Source organism: Natator depressus, chromosome 27, assembly GCF_965152275.1.
Source record: "Natator depressus isolate rNatDep1 chromosome 27, rNatDep2.hap1, whole genome shotgun sequence".
NCBI classification, from domain to species: Eukaryota; Metazoa; Chordata; order Testudines; family Cheloniidae; genus Natator; species Natator depressus.
In genome coordinates, this window is record NC_134260.1 from 11,313,759 (window position 1) to 11,331,331 (window position 17,573).

The 17,573-nt window shown below is 52.7% G+C and overlaps 1 protein-coding gene across 1 annotated transcript; it reads left to right on the top strand.

Moving 5' to 3' along the window:
- The first annotated feature begins 7,098 nt into the window (after positions 1-7,098).
- On the top strand, positions 7,099-14,755 carry MRPL45 (mitochondrial ribosomal protein L45). The gene is made up of 8 exons (XM_074940461.1): positions 7,099-7,223; positions 8,897-9,098; positions 9,885-10,002; positions 10,992-11,090; positions 11,787-11,835; positions 12,716-12,865; positions 12,948-13,121; positions 14,039-14,755. The coding sequence occupies exons 1-8, from the start codon at positions 7,146-7,148 to the stop codon at positions 14,135-14,137; spliced, it is 969 nt and encodes a 322-aa protein (XP_074796562.1). The 5' UTR covers positions 7,099-7,145; the 3' UTR covers positions 14,138-14,755.
- Positions 14,756-17,573: the final 2,818 nt, after the last annotated feature.

Consider the following 17,573-nt stretch of genomic DNA (forward strand, 5'->3'; position numbering starts at 1 on the left):
CCGGGACTACTCAGGGCCCTGCCTGCACCCTGGCATAAGGGGAGCTGTTCTAATTTATACCCTGATTTTCATGGCTCCCTATGGGCCCTGGGCAACAGAACAGCCATAGTACACCGTGGGCATGCCCCCGACTTACCCCCTACAGCGGGGGCTGGGAGCAAGGTTGGTGTAGAGGTGTGGGTGCAGGGAGGCTCAGGAAGTTCTTTCCACCCCGTTTGCACTGTCAGAGCAGCTTGAGGGGGCCTCCAAGGGTAAGTGAAAATCAGGCCCTCTGAGCAACAGGCAGCCTGGGTGAATAATCCTCCTTCCACAGTGAGATCCACACACCCTGCCGGTTACAGTCATGTGTAAACATTGCTGTCAATAGCCCGGTTCCAGCCAGGTCTCCCTGTTCAGCAGGGCCAGGGATCGTGTGTGTGCGAAGCATGCTAGCCAATGTACCCTGTGGAACCCATGCCTAAAACCCGTGCAGGCACACCTTGCTGTAGCTGGCACGGCTCTGATCTCTGCACGGACGGAGTGCAGGTGTGAGCGGATGCCCCGTGCCGAAGGCTGCACGCTGGGCTTTTCAGAACCAGGACCCAACCTGGGCAATTCAAAACATCATTGTTTTTTCCCTTTCTAGCTTCGCTGCTCTGGGGTGGGGAGGGTTGAGGGAACCAGGCCCCCCGCTTTCCCTGTCCATTCTGCTCCACTCCCAAAGCAAGCAGCTTTCGGAAGGGTCTTATGTTTCCTAAACTGGTTCCCCTATGACTAGTCAGATCCCCTCTCTTGCTTGTAACATTGTATTCCTCCCCCAGCTGCCCCACCCAGAGTCAGGACTTTCAGCAGCAAGCAGAGAGAACTCTGTGTGGCTAGAGCAGTCAGGGCACATTCCAAGGCTGCTTCTCTTCTCTCCCTCAGAGCACACATTGCTGAGCTCTGCACACTTGAGACGGCATCAGGAAGGTAGAGCTGCTGGAGGAATGCCCATGGTGTGAGGGATCCAGGCCAAGAAAGCCATGAATGAAAATGACTTTGCATCTTTCCTCCCCCGCTTTGAGATAAACTAGATCCCTAGCTATGAAATGCAGCCACTTCTGGGGTGGAGCTGGTGACACCCATGGAGCTGATATGTAACATGGTGATGATAATGATTTTATGAACACTGTATGTGACCTAGTTACAGATGGGAAGTTATTGGGGCTTGTCACACGGCAGCTAGCTCTTTAACAGAAATGGGTCTTAGCCCCACCTGTGACATTGTTAATTCTCTTTCCCAGGAAAGGAAAATCAAGATGGGTCATGATACAATCAGGACTCTGGGATAAATAAAGGAGAGGCTTAGAAAGGTGGCAGGGTGGTAAGGCTCCTGTAGGCTACCAGAAGAATGGGTTTGTTAGGGCCACAGAGAAGACAATCCAGGGAGAATTTTGGATCCTCTCCTGGGCAGGGGAAGGAGGACTCCAGATAGGAAAGCCTGAGGGTGCTGCTTGCAGAGCCCCTGGACTAGCAGAAAATGCAAGAGCTGATAATGAATTTTTGTGTTGGGTGATAGACTTTACTTTGAAGCTTGCTTTGAATTATGTTAGGAAACCAGACCCAAGCTGGGGTGTCATTAGCTCCAAGTCAGCTTCTGTGGATTATTTCTGGGATGCTTGGAGGGAAACTGAGACAGGACTGCAGCAGATCCACAGGGGTTGCAATAGAAGTGGTGACCCTATAATTGTTACAAAATGTTCTTGTACGAATGGGTTGATCTCCCTTAGTAGGGAGCTGAGGAAAGGACAAACAAGAAGGCAAGCCAGTGGTCTCAGAGAAGCAACCTCTCAGCAAACAGTGGAGGGTAATTAGAAGATTGACCTGCTTCTAGGCTGAAATGACCCAGCTGTTTTTGCTAAGCTGGGAGGCTAGACATCAAAAGGGGCTATCAACAGTTTAAAAAGAGACTCTGGTCCTGCAAAGGGGGAATTTATTGCCACTGCCAGGGAGTTGTCCATAAGCTCGGATAGGGAGACAAGGGACACAGCGGCTCTGTGAGAGGCTACAGAGAGCTAGTCCTTCCAGCGTCCCCAGGTGGAAGATGGTTAGACGCCTGATAAGCAGGCAGGCCTATGGGCTGGCTGATGACTGCATTTCTCTGAAATGCTGTTCTTCTAAGCTTAGCTGTTTAGTCACTGGTTCCTGTTATCACGACCCTGGAGAGACCAGAGCAGCAGGATCTGAGTCAGACCTGCTGAGGTCACCACAGTGAGTACCCTGGGACAGTTCAATCGCAAGGGGAAGAATTGTGATTCCACCCTGAGCCAGGTGACGGCTGGAGGCCTGGGGGGAGCACTCGGCCAGATCAGGAGGGGTCAAAGGGGCAGCTGGCCTGGTGACTCTGACAGAGCCCAGCAACTGTTTGCAACCCAGTTGTTCATGACAAGAAGCGAAGATGAATCCAACTGGAGCTGAAAAGGGAGTAGGGGTCAGCATAAAAGTACTCCTCAAGCTGAGGTTCACATATCTACTCTGCCCCCTGCTCCCCTGCCAAAAAAAGCCATGGGATTTTTTTTAATAATCATGAGTAACTTCCACTGTAGCTGTTGCACCTGGGTTATGTTTGGCCCAGCCTGTCTGACATGATGAGTAGCATAGGAACCATGCCCCTTCTCTGGCCATTACATATGAATATTGGGCAAGAACCAAACCAAGGAGCCCTGGTTCAGGTTTTCCCATTCCAATTTGGCTTTAATCGGCCTGATTCTCAGTTACCCTAAGGCCCATTTACGTTGCTCTGCAGCAGCCTGGGTACTCCTCCGCCTCCCTGCAAAGTCCCTGAGACTGCCTCCAGCGCTAGGGGTCTCCCCTACTCAGTGCACAGCTGGGGTGAGGTCCTGCTCTCAGCCCCTAGGAGTTGTATGGGGGTGTGGCACTGGATGGGAAGGAGGACCAGAGGCTGCTCTAATTTACACTGGGCTGAGCAGGGATTGTGCTGTGCAGCCCTGGACTGTGCAGCACCAGAACGGTGGCTTATGGTCACCTTTGGCCCCCACCTCCTACCAGGGGCCCCACAAATTGAAATGGAGCTGGGCAAAAGAGGAGCGGTGGCTTGGGATCTCAAGCTGCCAAAGTCGGGGTGGTTTGAATCCAAGTTTCACTTTCTCAAAGCCTCCAGCATTTGTGGGGATGCTGGTAAATAAATGGTTTTAGGATCTGGCCGATTGAGATGCTCATGCCCTCTGAATGGCTGGGCTCCAAAGCCCAGCTTGGCCTCTGCCTATCCCCCTAAGCCACTCTGCTCCACATCCAAAGTGAGGGGCTGTAAATCAGAGCCGTGTGTTTAGCTGCTGAACGGCAGGGTGTATAAACGGGGCTCTCGTCACATTTTAAGCGTCTCGTTGCTGGCTCTCTAAAGCCGCTGTGTGTCCGCCGCTCCACCCTGTGTCCTGGTTACCGTTTCCTGGCACGTTTCAGGGTCCTGACTGGCAAAACCACTGGATGCAACTCGAGCCCCCTTTGCAAACCAATCAGAAGGCACTCTTTTTTTTTTTCCTCTTTGTTGCCAGTGACTAAGAATAGCGTGGGGTAGGTGTTGCTCCCTGCGTGTCCCTGGAACGTCAGAGCTGTTTGCCCGCCCTGGGCGTGGGGAGTGTACACTCTGCTGCAGGCTGCTCTGCGTGCCAGGAGCTGAGCGGTGCTAGGAGTGGAGTACAAATTCTGTAGTTCCCAGAGCACTTTGGGACCCTTCTGGATGTCAGGAGACTGGGGACTGGTTATAGGGCCTGTGGGGGTCAGATCTGCTTGTGGTCAGACTGCGGTAAATCTGGAGTTGTGAAAAAAATTTGCTGCATCGTCACCCTCTAGGTTGGGGGCTTCCCCCCACCCCCATTTGTCATATGGGCAGGTGCCCCTGGCACAAACACCAAGGTACAGCTGGCACTACCTGGCCCTCATGATATATTCAGCAGAGAGCAAGGAGTGAATTTTTTTTAAACACCCAGCTATCCCTTGAGCCCCAGAAATGTATCCCAGGGTGGCACTTGAGAGAGGTGCACAGGGAGAGCCTAAGTACCCAGGGCTGCTAAGCCAACCCCTTTCGCAAGACCATTATTCACCAAGAAACAAACGAGAGGGCAAAGCTCCAGAGATTCCTCTCCAGCAGCTTCTCCCAGTGCCAAACCTTCCCCCTCCAGCGAGTGTCGGCTAGAAAGACAATAGGGCCAGCATCTCAGCTGGTGGAAATCAGTGCAGCTCTGGGCAAAATAGTTTATAGGAATGTAATTGTAACAACATAAGTTCCTGGGGAATAGCAATATTATACAAAACCCTTATGTAAAGGAGGGTTTTACAATTTAAAAAAAAAAGGGGGGGGGGTAACAGGACATGTCCTAGCTTTCTAAATGTTTAAAGGAGCTCTTTAAAAACATAGTGTTCGTTTGCTTTTCAGAGTTTTACCTAAATGAATTGACCAGAATACAAAAATCCCAACCAAACCAAAACTTTTCTTAAGAGTTATCACTAGTAAACTGTGAAGAAAGCTTCAACATGTGGGGTATAGTACAAAAGCCACAACTGAGGACTTTTACAATTAAAAAAAATATATATTTTTAAGAGACAAAACACTGTAGCTGTATGACCGCAGGAAGCTGTCACCCCCTCACTCATTTATGTGAAGAAAGAGCCCCCAACCCCTCTGCTCTATTCTTGCTCCTCCTCCTGTCCTGATTTTTAGTTTAAAACTGTCACCTTTTCATGTTCTTTCGCTAAACATCCAGTTTTTAATCATACCAAAGTTTTAATTTATAAACTTTGAAAAAAGTTTAATGTGGAATGCAGAACAGGGGGGATAAGCGAGCTGGCCTGGATTTTAGGGGAATATTGATAACTGCCTGAAATCTTTTTGGTAGGTAGTGTTGTAGCTATGTCAGTCCCAGGATATGAGATGCGCAAGGTGGGTGAGGTGATGTCTGTCTCTCCAACAAAAGTTGGTCGAACAAAAGATAAGCTTTCAAGCAACACAGAGCGGCTCTTCTGGGCTGGAGATCTCTCTCACCAACTAGAGTTGCCAAACTTCCAGGATTGTCCTGGAGTCTCTAGGAATTCAAGATTAATCTTTAATTAAAGATTATGTCCTGTGATGAAACCTCCAGGAATATGTCCAACCAAAACTGGACCACCAACAGACGTTGGTCCAATAAAAGATATTACCTCATCCACCTCGTCTCGCAGAAATCTTTTTTGGCGAAACAGTTTTGTAGGTGGCCCTCCTTTGTTGGGCAAGCGTTTGTCAGATAGAAAGACCTCCCCGCTTCGTGAGGTGTTGTTTTCCCCCCCTCCATGGACTATCGGATATAAAATGAACAAAAACATTGAGGGAGGACATGCCTGGAGATATTTTGTAGCAGTACCTGCCAAGCAACAATTACATTTTTTCAATATTTATTTATCATTACAGTCCAGGAGCCCTAAAGAATTATTTTTGTTTTTACACAACACTTTATATTTTACTTGTATACAGACTGTAACCGTCCATGCTTTGCAGAGTTAAATAATACAAGCCAGGGGACGAGAGAGTTGAGAAATGACTGAAAACAGAGGTGTTATGATGACTAATGCAGAGGGCCTGGGGGAAATTAAAAGGCTCAGATGAAGTAGAAGAAAGTAAGATTTTAAGAGAAGATCTGAAGAAAAGGGTGGGGGAATTGAGGGCTTTAAGGCTACTTTGCAATGGCCAGAGGCCCAGCTACCGATATTCCTAATGCACAAGCACATGGGCGTTCTTGTTAGTGGAACAGGCCGTCCATATGCCTTTTGTTGTTAACGATTTGTCACCTAATGACAGGTGGAAGATAAAAAGAATACAAAACAAAGCATGCACCTTGCTTTTCGTTTTAACAACCTACCTTCACCCCCCCCCCCCGACTACTGTGCCAGACAGAAGTGTCTCCTTACCTTTGGAGGGAAGCCAATAGACTTTTGAGGCGTTGTCCCTAAGCTATTGGCTACGAAAGTATCGCACTTGTTGGAACAGGCCTGTTGATTAAAAACCAAAGCGCCTGATTTCACCCCTCCAGGAAAGGAAGAGGCTGGCTCTCTGATAGCGATACGGTCTAGTTATACAGGAAAACTTATTCTAAGGGGAAAAAACACCTGGTTGCAGGGACTTAACAAATGATGCATTTCTGCTCATGCAGAGTCAAAATGTGATCTATTCGCTGGACCAGTTTGCAAAGTAAATGTTTTTGGGTCTGGAAAGAAAACTTTGAGCCCACCCTACACAATGTGGGTGCTTAGGGAAGGCAGCATGTCTGTTGCCCCAGGAGCTTCCATTTTTAGTTCCTTAGGCAGGGCCAGCGAGGGAGTATTCGACTATGATTAAAAGGAGGCCTTATGATGCAAATAAAAAGTATAGGGTCTTTCCCTTATTGGTACATGTCGGCTTATCACCGGGGCCTGTGCTGGCATGTGGATCCGTTCAGCACTTTCTGAGCTAGCTTTGGCACACTGAGTTGGGGGGGGGGGTTCCCCATCCCCCCCTGCTTTTTAAACTACTTAGCAGTAAACAAAAGAGTGAACACAAAGTCACCCTACAACATGCACAGTGAGCTTGGGGGGGGGGTCCCCCTCTCTCCTTCCCCCGTGCACATGGAGCTTGGGGGGCTCCCTATAGCCTCTCCTTCCCCCCCCCCCGTGCACACTGAGCTTTGGGGGTTCCCTCTCTCCCCCCCCCAGTGCACACGGAGCTTGGGGGGCTCCCTATAGCCTCTCCTTCCCCCCCCCGTGCACACTGAGCTTGGGGGCTCCCTATAGCCTCTCCTTCCCCCCCCCCGTGCACACTGAGCTTGGGGGCTCCCTATTGCCTCTCCTTCCCCCCCCCCGTGCACACTGAGCTTGGGGGCTCCCTATTGCCTCTCCTTCCCCCCCCCATGCACACTGAGCTTGGGGGGGTTCCCTCTCTCCCCCCCAGTGCACACGGAGCTTGGAGGGCTCCCTATAGCCTCTCCTTCCCCCTCGTGCACACTGCGCGTGGGGGGCTCCCTATCTCTTCTCCCCCCCCCGCGCACACTGAGCGGGGGAGGGGAAATCAGGAAGCAGCCCGTGGAATTTTCCACTCCGCCCCCGCCCTTGCCCCGCACTCAGCACTGGCTCCGCCCCCCGGCCCTGGCGCCGTCCATCCCGTCATGCAATGCGGATCCAAGATGGCGGCCCCCATGCAGAGGGGCTTGTCCCGGCTCCTGCCGCTCGGGCGGTGCCTGCAGGTGGAGCCGGCTGGGCGGGGGACGCAGAGAGCGCGGGGGGGGAGGGTGCACGGTTTGGGGCGCAGAGTGAGCCGGGGGGGGGAGGCTGCGGGGCTTGGGGGGTGACGCAGAGTGAGCCGGGGGGGGGAGGCTGCGGGGGTTGGGGGGTGACGGAGAGTGAGCCGGGGGGGGAGGCTGCGGGGCTTGGGGGGTGACGCAGAGTGAGCCGGGGGGGGGGGAGGCTGCGGGGCTTGGGGGGTGACGCAGAGTGAGCCGGGGGGGGGGGAGGCTGCGGGGCTTGGGGGGTGACGCAGAGTGAGCCGGGGGGGGAGGCTGCGGGGGTTGGGGGGTGACGGAGAGTGAGCCGGGGGGGGGAGGCTGCGGGGCTTGGGGGGTGACGGAGAGTGAGCCGGGGGGGGGAGGCTGCGGGGCTTGGGGGGTGACGCAGAGTGAGCCGGGGGGGGGGGGAGGCTGCGGGGCTTGGGGGGTGACGCAGAGTGAGCCGGGGGGGGGAGGCTGCGGGGGTTGGGGGGTGACGGAGAGTGAGCCGGGGGGGGGAGGCTGCGGGGCTTGGGGGGTGACGGGGAGTGAGCCGGGGGGGGGGAGGCTGCGGGGCTTGGGGGGTGACGGGGAGTGAGCCGGGGGGGGGGAGGCTGCGGGGCTTGGGGGGTGACGGGGAGTGAGCCGGGGGGGGGAGGCTGCGGGGCTTGGGGGGTGACGCGGAGTGAGCCGGGGGGGGGGGGGAGGCTGCGGGGCTTGGGGGGTGACGCAGAGTGAGCCGGGGGGGGGAGGCTGCGGGGGTTGGGGGGTGACGGAGAGTGAGCCGGGGGGGGGAGGCTGCGGGGCTTGGGGGGTGACGGGGAGTGAGCCGGGGGGGGGGAGGCTGCGGGGCTTGGGGGGTGACGGGGAGTGAGCCGGGGGGGGGGAGGCTGCGGGGCTTGGGGGGTGACGGGGAGTGAGCCGGGGGGGGGGAGGCTGCGGGGCTTGGGGGGTGACGCAGAGTGAGCCGGGGGGGGGGGAGGCTGCAGGGCTTGGGGGGTGACGGAGAGTGAGCCGGGGGGAGGGCTGCGGGGCTTGGGGGGTGACGGGGAGTGAGCCGGGGGGGGAGGCTGCGGGGCTTGGGGGGTGACGCAGAGTGAGCCGGGGGGGGGGAGGCTGCGGGGCTTGGGGGGTGACGCAGAGTGAGCCGGGGGGGGAGGCTGCAGGGCTTGGGGGGTGACGGAGAGTGAGCCGGGGGGAGGGCTGCGGGGCTTGGGGGGTGATGGGGAGTGAGCCGGGGGGGGAGGCTGCGGGGCTTGGCGGGTGATGGGGAGTGAGCCGGGGGGGGGGGAGGCTGCGGGGCTTGGCGGGTGACGGGGAGTGAGCCGGGGGAGGGGAGGCTGCGGGGCTTGGGGGGTGACGCAGAGTGAGCCGGGGGGAGGGCTGTGGGGTTTTGGGGGATGCAGTTTGGGGCTGGGGTCTGTAGAACTTGGGGGTGTATAGTGAGCTGGGGAGGGCTGTGAGGTTTGGGGGGATATAGAGTGAGTTGCGGGAAGGCTGTGAGGTTTAGGGAGGATACAGAGTGAGCATGTGGGGGCATGCAAATTGAGCTGCAGGGGGAGGCTCTGCTGTTGGGGGGGGGATGCCGAGTGAGCCGGGGGGTGAGGAGGCGGCTAGGAAGGCTGGGTGCTTGACTATCTGCATCTTTTCCTCAGGGTGTAGAACCCTTACTCAGTCCTACTAGACTGACTCAGACCTCGCTTCTGGTCCCAGTGAGAACAAAGAGACGGCACTTTGTCCCTCCTTCTGTCAATGCCAAGCATATGACTCAGGAGGAGCAGAAGCTGAAAGCCAGGGCTGCAGGCATTGTGATCCCTTATGAGCCCCCAGAACGCCCCATCCATCTTGCCTGCACAGGTAGGAACAGGATCAAAATGGTGTTGGTGTCTTCTAGGGGTGTGAGTTGGACGTGGGATCAAGGGAGAACTAATCCTAGGCGGAAGTGTGGGACCAGTAACCGAACAAATCTGGGACCTTTCTCAATCCAGTGCATTGGTTCAAAATGGGGCTGTTGCCTCTGATTACATTCACTGCCTCTTCGTGGAGAGAATAATCCTCACACTTAACTTCTATTTAGTGCTGCTGAATGGTGCCAGACTAATGGATCAGAGATGGGATGGATGGTGCATGGCAAGCTTTCGTTTCCCCCACAGGAATGTGCCTTTCTGTGATCTGCAGGGACCGCCTCTAGGGTTGTGAGGGGCGTCCAGTCTCTCTGACCCATTCAACCCCAATCTGCCACGAAGTGGGCCAGTTATTGCTGATTGTGGTGGTGTTTCTTGTGTTGTGGAACCTGGATTGAGACTCACCAAACACCTCTCTCAGGGGCCACCCAAGAGCCAAAAGATGTTAATAACTTTAGGTCCAAACCTGTGCTGTTTTGGGGCCAGTGCCCTAGCAGTGATTGGCAACCATTGTTGAACCTTTGAGATTTTTAATCCCCACTGTACTTCTATCCCTTCCTTTAGGTTTTGGGATAAAAACATATTTAGGGAGTAAACAGGCAATCCAGTTTCCTACTTCTCCCTGGCTGTCTAGTATTTCACCTGTTTGTTCTCTTGAGACTTTCATGTTTCTTGAAGAACTTAACCTGTTGCCATGGTATCGATCTCTTCCTGTTCTCTCTCTCTCTCTCTAACACAGCTGGAATTTTTGACCCCTATGTGCCTCCTGAGGGTGATGCCCGCTTGTCTTCTCTGTCAAAGGAGGGGCTGAAGCAAAGAGCGGAGCAGCTGAAGCAGAGTGCCGCTTCACAATTAGCGTATGTATCCCAGGCTTCTGTTCAGGAGCTGCTTCGGTGTAGCAGCAATTCCACTGCAAAGCCTTGCTTGCAACTGTAGGATGCTCAGTTTTTCCACCCGGCTCTTGCCTTATTGCTGTACTGTCCTGTGTCAGTGCTGCTAACTCTGTGATACCATCAAATAATCTTGGGGCGGGGGGGGGTCTGTGATTTACTCATCGGTGTTTTGTCCTCAGGGGACCGTGTCCATGATGTGCTACCTCCTGATAGACGATGGCTAGACTCTCATTTGTTGTTGTTTGTGTTACACTTGTGTCCCTAATCCCCAGCTAAGATTGGTGCTGTACTTTGCTAGACATTGTGTAGACAGAGTAAGAGGCCGACCCTGCCCTAGAGAATTTACAATCTAAATAGACAAGACAAAGGGTGGGAGGAGAGAGGAAGTAGCATCATCCCCCTTTTGGGGAACCAAGGTACAGGGATTAGATGACTTGCTCAAGGTTACACAAGGGGGTCAGGGGCAGAGCTGAAAATTGAACCTCAAACTCTTGAGTCCCACTCCAGTAGCTTAATCACAAGGCTATCCTTCCTTTCTACTTCCCTTCCATGTCCACGGCCTCTGCTCACTTGCTAAGCCACCGATCGGAAACTTCAACATGAGTCTCTGCCATTGGGAGTGAGCGCGGGGCATTAGTTGCGGGGTGAATTGCCTGACTTTTGTTGCAATGTTAAGTGCTGTATGGTGGTTGGTTATTCTAGACCACACACTACACCCATGTAATAGCTTATCTTGGGCACAAGGAGACTCTGTGTCATCAGGGAGTCCCTAATCAGTGACTCCGCAAGGGAAAATGGGATTAAAGCAAGTGAAACTGTCTTGATCTTCTGGAGGATATGAGGGTTCTGAATTGCTCTTTGCTCAAGGGCACTATATTAGCTGTAAGCCATTGGACGCTGAGGGCGTCAGACCAGCTCCCATCATAAAGCATTTCTTATCCTTGTCTTTGCAGAATCCGGAAGGTAAAAGATTATGATCCTGACTTCAGCACTAGAACATTCCCGGAGAAGGCCCAGGAGATATTCATTGAAGCTCACAATTGCCTGACAAAGTAAGAATTCGCAAAATTCTGTTACTCTGAAAAGTAAGAATTGTTCTTTCTGGGTGTTGTGGTTTTTCAAGGCTTTCCTTTTGCCCTACTTATGTGCCATATTCTTTCCTCCTCTCTTTTAGTAGATCCTCTTTGTTTCTCAGGTGCTATGTATTTCCTGCTGCTGCCTCCATGAATAGGAGGTGGTTGAGATGCCACAGGCCAATACTCCTTTAATTCCAGCTGACAAGGACAGCAAGAAACAAGAGGTGGCAAACATATTTGGAGCCTGATTTCCAGATGTGTTGAGCATCTGCCTCTCTCACTGAAATTGGTGGAAACGTGAATGCTCAGCACCTATGGAAATCAGGCCCCGGAGGGATTGTTTTGATCCTAAGTGTTATAATGTCATGCTGATTTGCACCATTTTCCAGTGATAAGACAAAACACACTTCAAAATTGCATCTTGCTTAGTTTTAACTGCCAATAAAACAGCTGAGACATACTTGGCTTCCCAAGGGAGACCTGCTGTTAAATGTCATTGCCTTTGGGGCCTGGTTCCATTTGTGCTCTGTCCTTCATCTGAAATCCCAGTTCACAGCTCAGCCCTTTGCATTTTGCCAGTAGATTATATACAACATGTGTGGGAAGCAGGGCTTCTTGGGTGTGTCTTTTCAGCACGTGCATCGGAGTAATGTGGTGTATTTCACTTTACAGTTTCAACAAGCAGAAACTTCACTCCCTGGTGACTGAACGCTGCTACCCGGTAAATATTTATCTGGAGTCAGCATGTCCTTTAGAAACCACGAACGGGCTGAACCATCAGCTGTCTCCTTTCTTTGTACTCCGAGAAATGAGGCAGAACACAAGTCAAGCTGGGAGTTAAGGACCAGGCACTTCGTAGCATACAGTCCGTGTTTATCTCGGGGGCAGAATGGACGTGTCTTGTAAACACATGAGTTTGGGATCTGACTGGAGCTGAAGGGATGCTGCTGTGTGCTACGGGACCAGAATTTTATCTACCTTTTAGAGAACAATGAACATCATTTTTGTAGGATCTCCACAATGGGCTTGCTCCCCACATTGGAGAGAATACCAGACTCCCCGGCTGATTTCGGTGGCAACAGAATCAGACCCAAAAAGAGCTGTAGCTGCCCCTTTGGCTCTGCCACAGCAACTAACTAAGGGTCCCTGTTTGAACAAAGGAAGTAAACAAAGCCATGTTAATTTCTGTTGCATCTGGAAATGTATGGGGAGTCCTAGTTCAGTTGAGAGCAACCTTGTTTTCATTTCCCTAAGATGCTGCTAAAACAGTGCTAAGGAAAAGTGTAAATTAAACCCTGTCTTTGAGTTCCTTTGTATTGGGGTAAGGGTGATACTGGAAGGGGTTCATCCATATCCCATGGAAAGCTAAGCACCCTTTAGGGTGCCCTAGAGACACTGAGTTTTTGTAACAGTGCTCAGCACTGCGACCGGGGGGGGCCTGGGGTTAACCCCTCATGTTCTGCATCTCCCACCATCGCGCCACGTGAGCACAGATGCCGCACTTATCCATTGATGGATTTGGAGCGTCTCTCTCCCCTGAGTGCAGGAGCCTGTTGACCAATTCGTCTTCGTGTTGCTAAGTGACGTCATTTTCTCCCTAGGAAATGGTGCGTGGGAACAGATACAATACCATCCGCTGGAGCTTTGTGGAGTCGCTGGAGCCTCCCAGGGTGGTTCAGATTCGGTGCCCAGATATGGTGAACAAGGGCAACCTGTATGGACAGGTGACAGTCCGCATGCACACCCGGCAGGTACGGTCTCTTATCTGCGTGTTGTCGCACAGCCAGCCCTCATTTGATGTCAGCATGACAGGTTTCATGGTTCTCCCTACAGACCTTGGCTATCTATGACCGGTTTGGGCGGCTGATGTACGGTGGGGAGCAGGTGCCGAAAGATGTCTTGGAGTACGTCGTATTTGAGAGGCACCTGGTCAACCCTTATGGCTCTTGGAGGGTACACGGCAAGATTGTGCCAGCCTGGGCTCCGCCAAAGGACCCCATTATCAAGGTAACACATCTGAGAGCGGGCACCCACTCCTGCTTTATAGACCACGTGATAAGTCTGCAAAACCACCCCCCAGGTCCTGCGCTCAAAAGCTGCTTTTTCAGGATCTGGGCAGCTTCACTGCTAGTAGCGTTTCTTGCTTCTGCCGGAGGCTCTCTGGCGCACGCACCAGCCCCTCTTGCCACTCTGTGTGATTCGGATATCGCCAAGTAGCTTCTACAACAATTCGGGCAAAGAATAGTACGTGGGGCTAAATATAGTTGAGCCACAGCCTGGTGCAGCTGGTTGGAATGGGGACTAGGAGCTTTGGGGTTTGAATGGTGTGGGAGGCACAGGGAGAGGGATGGTCTTCTGGCTAAAGCACAGGAGATCTGGGTTTCTAGTCCTGGCTCTGCCACAGACATGCTATGTGTCCTCCAGTGAGTGACTTAACTTCCCCATCTGTAAAATGGGGATAATGCTGACCAAATCTTGGGATGTTGGAAGGCTTAATCAGCTAAGGTTTGTAAAGCATTTGAGGTCTTCAGCTGGAATACGCTATAGACACTGATTATTGTTGGCCTGAGAGCTGATTGGAGGAGGAGATCAACCCCTTTTGGCCATTTACACCCCCCAGGCTTGCTGCTGCTGCATGTGGCCAGGCAGAGACGTGCATGGGCTATTACTGCTTTGCCAATCACCTGTTACAGCAAATAGGCTCCAGCTAAGGAAGGCTGCTGAGACGAGAGAAAGGGCACGGATGTTCCCACCACCCATGCACCATCTGGCCGTCTTTCTGCTGGAGGGCTATGCAGTGCCATAACTCTGTGGTTGGCTTTGTAGCCTGGGAAGGTGTTTTTCTGTTAGCTCAGGGGCTTTCAGTACAGAGCTTCTTTGCAGTCAGTCCGATGGCAAGCTAATTCGGTGTTTTGCTCTCTCAGACGGTGATGGTCCCTGGCCCCATCCTGGACCCCTCGCAAGAATTTGATGAGATCCAGCATGACATGCCAAAGTCCAAACAGACGCAGTGGTACAAATAACGCCAGATGGATGGGGCAGCGACGGCGGGTGAGAAAGCAATAGACCAGAGATGTGACTGCTCTTCGGTTGTGTGATCAGCATGACTGCGGGCCTCTATTCCAACTGAGCGGAGACGCCATCAGAGAAGTCTGTGCAGAGAAACTTACAACGAGCAGAATGCTGCCTGGCGCGGGTCAGCTCTTCCCCGTACCACACGCCGTCGAATGTGCTGCCTCTCAAACTGTATCAGTTTTGCTCTGGAGACCAGTAATCCCCCATCTTCAGAATTGCTCATTAAGCAGCCCTCAGTGCAGGGACTAATGTCCCTGCTTCATTGGCCAGAGGAGTGTCTATGGGTGTGGAGTACCGTTCTTTTCTTTTTTCCTTCCCCTAGTTTGCCTCGGTGGGTGGTGCCCACCCCTCGATTCTGTGATTCTGAACCCCCTGTTCTCCTCCCTTGCTTGTGCCCCATAGTCACAATAACAATCTGTGGGAGACGAGCGTCAAACTCTCCCGCTCGAAGGTTGGAAACCAGGCTGTAAATTGCCATCCACCCGTCTTGCACCCAGAAATGGGGAGCTCCCAGATGGGGTTGTAATACTGTGCCTGTAATGTAATAAAACACCATGGGCTTGTTGACCCAGAAAGCTGTGTAAATTGCCATTTGCAGCCCAAGAGGCAGCAGGTTTTGCCGTCGATGCTTCTGGAAGGTCAGTATCTGATTGCTGATCATGAAGATGGATGATGGTATATTGCTGACAGTGGTTACAGGGGGCGGATTGGCGGGACATTTTTGCACTCTCACAAGTTTTTGCAGCCCTGCTTTCCCAGTAGGACAGCTTGAGTCATCTGTTACCTTTGCCTCACTCTTGTCTCCCTGTGAGAGAAGTGAAAGGCTCCCCACCGGCTCTGGGCTCCTCCCTCCCTCCTTGGGCTGTTCGTGTAGCTCCTCTCTCCCTTTTTGCTGTGAGTTGGCATTCTGCTTGCCAGGGCTGCTTTGGGGATCAGCGTCCCCCTTGCTCTGTCTGTCTCACGGCGCTGGGGGAAGTGGTGTGAAGGTAGCAGAGCAGCCTGGCTGGGGTGTTCTGTTTAGTAAATAGGAAACTGCCCTGTCACTCACCCTGGTAGAGTAGCAAAGTAGGCTTCATGGCTTAACCCAGCTAAGTCTCCAGCGTCCTAGTTGGCTTTCCGAAGGAGAGGATGATGAGCAAGTGACTTGAATGAGGTCACAAGATGCAGCTCTAGCTAGAATACCGCTGGCTCCTAGTCCTCAGAGCAATCCCAGTATGGATGTAGCTGCCTTTTGAAATTTACATATGTTTGCAGGTTGAGGAACGACGACCGCACCTAGTGGGAATACAGCGTTATTAGAAAATTACCATGTCATATTTTACCTTGGCACTCGGTGGCAGGTGCTGTACCCTGCAGTCCGTGCCCCAGAGAGCTTGCAACCTAAAGAAAGAGCCCCGTTTTGTTGGCTTAGAAATAGAAACATTTCTTAAAAATGTGTAAGTGCCCCTCCTGATTTCTCAGTGGAGTGGAGTACACCTAAGGCAGGAGACACTCCATTTTCTTCAGTCTCCCAGGTTTTCCCAGAGTGCAGGGTTTGGCAAGTGCTTACACTACAGCTTACATGTTTGGTCTCTTGGGGGAGAAGCCAATGGTGCTCTCTTGACCCGTCCTCAGACTCATTCCTTTTGCTCGTACTAACAATCCAGCTGTTCATGTTTTAGCAGATGCCAGAGCCTCCTGTATGCTACTTGACCCTCTTCAGGAGGCCATGTGCAGTGGGATTTGAGAGCATTATTCTTTCTGCCTCAGAGGAGAGTTGATCCCATGTGTTCCATATGAAGCCTGTAGTAAGAGTCTCTTAACTACTTATTCTTGCATAATTCTGAAATATCTCCTGCGAGTGGAGTATTTCTAAAATCTCAGCCAAGGCCTTTCTCTCTCCATTGCGAGCAAAGCCAGCAATAGACCTCTTTAAGAATCCCTTTATTTTTGAACCCAGATCCCCCCGCCTTTCCCAAAAGAGCATCTTCTAAACAGAGTTTTCGGAGGATAGTCAGCCCATGGGCTCAGGGTTTATAGGGAAATCTCTCTACAGCTCCACCACATGCAGGCTGGGAGGGGAGCGGCTACCTAAGAAAAATCACAGTTTCAGACGGTTGTCCGTTTTGAGGCTGTGGTGACCAAAGCTGATGGTATAGTCCAGGGGTGGCCAACCTGTGGCTCCAGAGCGGCATGCAGCTCTTCAGAAATTAATATGTGGTTCCTTGCATAGGCACCGACTCTGGGGCTGGAGTTACCGGCGCCGGGGGGGGGAGGGTGCTCACTGCTCAACCCCTGACTCTGCCCCTACTTCACCCCTTCCCCCAAGGCCCCCGCTCCTTCCTGCCCCCTTCCCTGAGCCTGCCACGTCCTTGCTCCTCCCCCTCCCCCCAGAGCCTCCTGCATGGCACTGGAGGCATGGGGAAGGAGGGGGAGGCACCGATCAGCAGGGCTGCTGGCAGGCAGCGGGGAGCTGATGGGGGGCTGCTGACGTATTACTGTGGGTCTTTGGCAATGTCCATTGGTAAATTCTGGCTCCTTCCCAGGCTAAAGTTGGCCACCCCGGTATAATCTGTACGAAACAAAACCCAACCCAAGTGCCTTCCCTGCTCTGGTTTCTAGTTAAAAATCCATAGCATGTGGGCTCTGAGTGAAAGGTGCCCATTCCTCTCTTACGGGAGTCGTTGAACGGGTTTGTGCTCCTCAGGGGAAGGTCTGCGCTGGCCGTCAACCCTAACAGTGCAGTTAAACAGACCCTCCAGGTTCCACGTATGTGCACTGTAGTATCCTCTCTGCTGCTTGGGGAAGCCTGTAGTGTCTCTTCCATTAACATATTATTTAGCACCTAGACGCCCCAGCCCAGCGGAAGGCTGCACTGTACAAACGCTGTCTATCCTGGAGTGCTTATAATCTACGTAGACAAGACAAAGGGTGAGGGGGAAGTGACTTGCTCAAGGGTCCAGTGGCAGAGTCAGGGATAGCCCCCTGATCTCCAGTCCAATTCTCTACTCACTAGACCATACTACCTCTCTCCAGTACCATGTTTTCTTGTTCAGAGCTAGACGCTTGCACCAAAGTGCCAGTCAGGAGAAACACAGTTGCTTCCCTGTGTGACCTTCCGCCCACTGGAGCCCACACCTAGTGAAAGGACTGTGTTAAATACTGTATGGAAAGGAGTGGCCTGCAGTGGGGGCTGGGTATGCAAAAGCTTCCCCTAACTGGAGGAACAGCGCTGGGGAAAGTTACGCAGACCAGCTTGTCAAGCGGTGCACTGCTTGGGCCTATAATGAAATGAATGGTTCCATAATCCTTACCCCTGAGCTGCAGCCTCAGCGACACCAGAGTCTTGAGAGAGAAGCGATGGGAAAACCCCAGCAATAAATCACAGCCAGTAGTTCTGCTTGT

Coding starts and splice junctions, on each gene's coding strand:
- MRPL45 (XM_074940461.1), top strand. CDS start 7,146: ATGCAATGCGGATCCAAGATGGCGGCCCCCATGCAGAGGGGCTTGTCC. Junction 7,224..8,896: donor CGCTCGGGCGGTGCCTGCAG/GTGGAGCCGGCT, acceptor TCTTTTCCTCAG/GGTGTAGAACCCTTACTCAG. Junction 11,836..12,715: donor TGACTGAACGCTGCTACCCG/GTAAATATTTAT, acceptor TTTTCTCCCTAG/GAAATGGTGCGTGGGAACAG.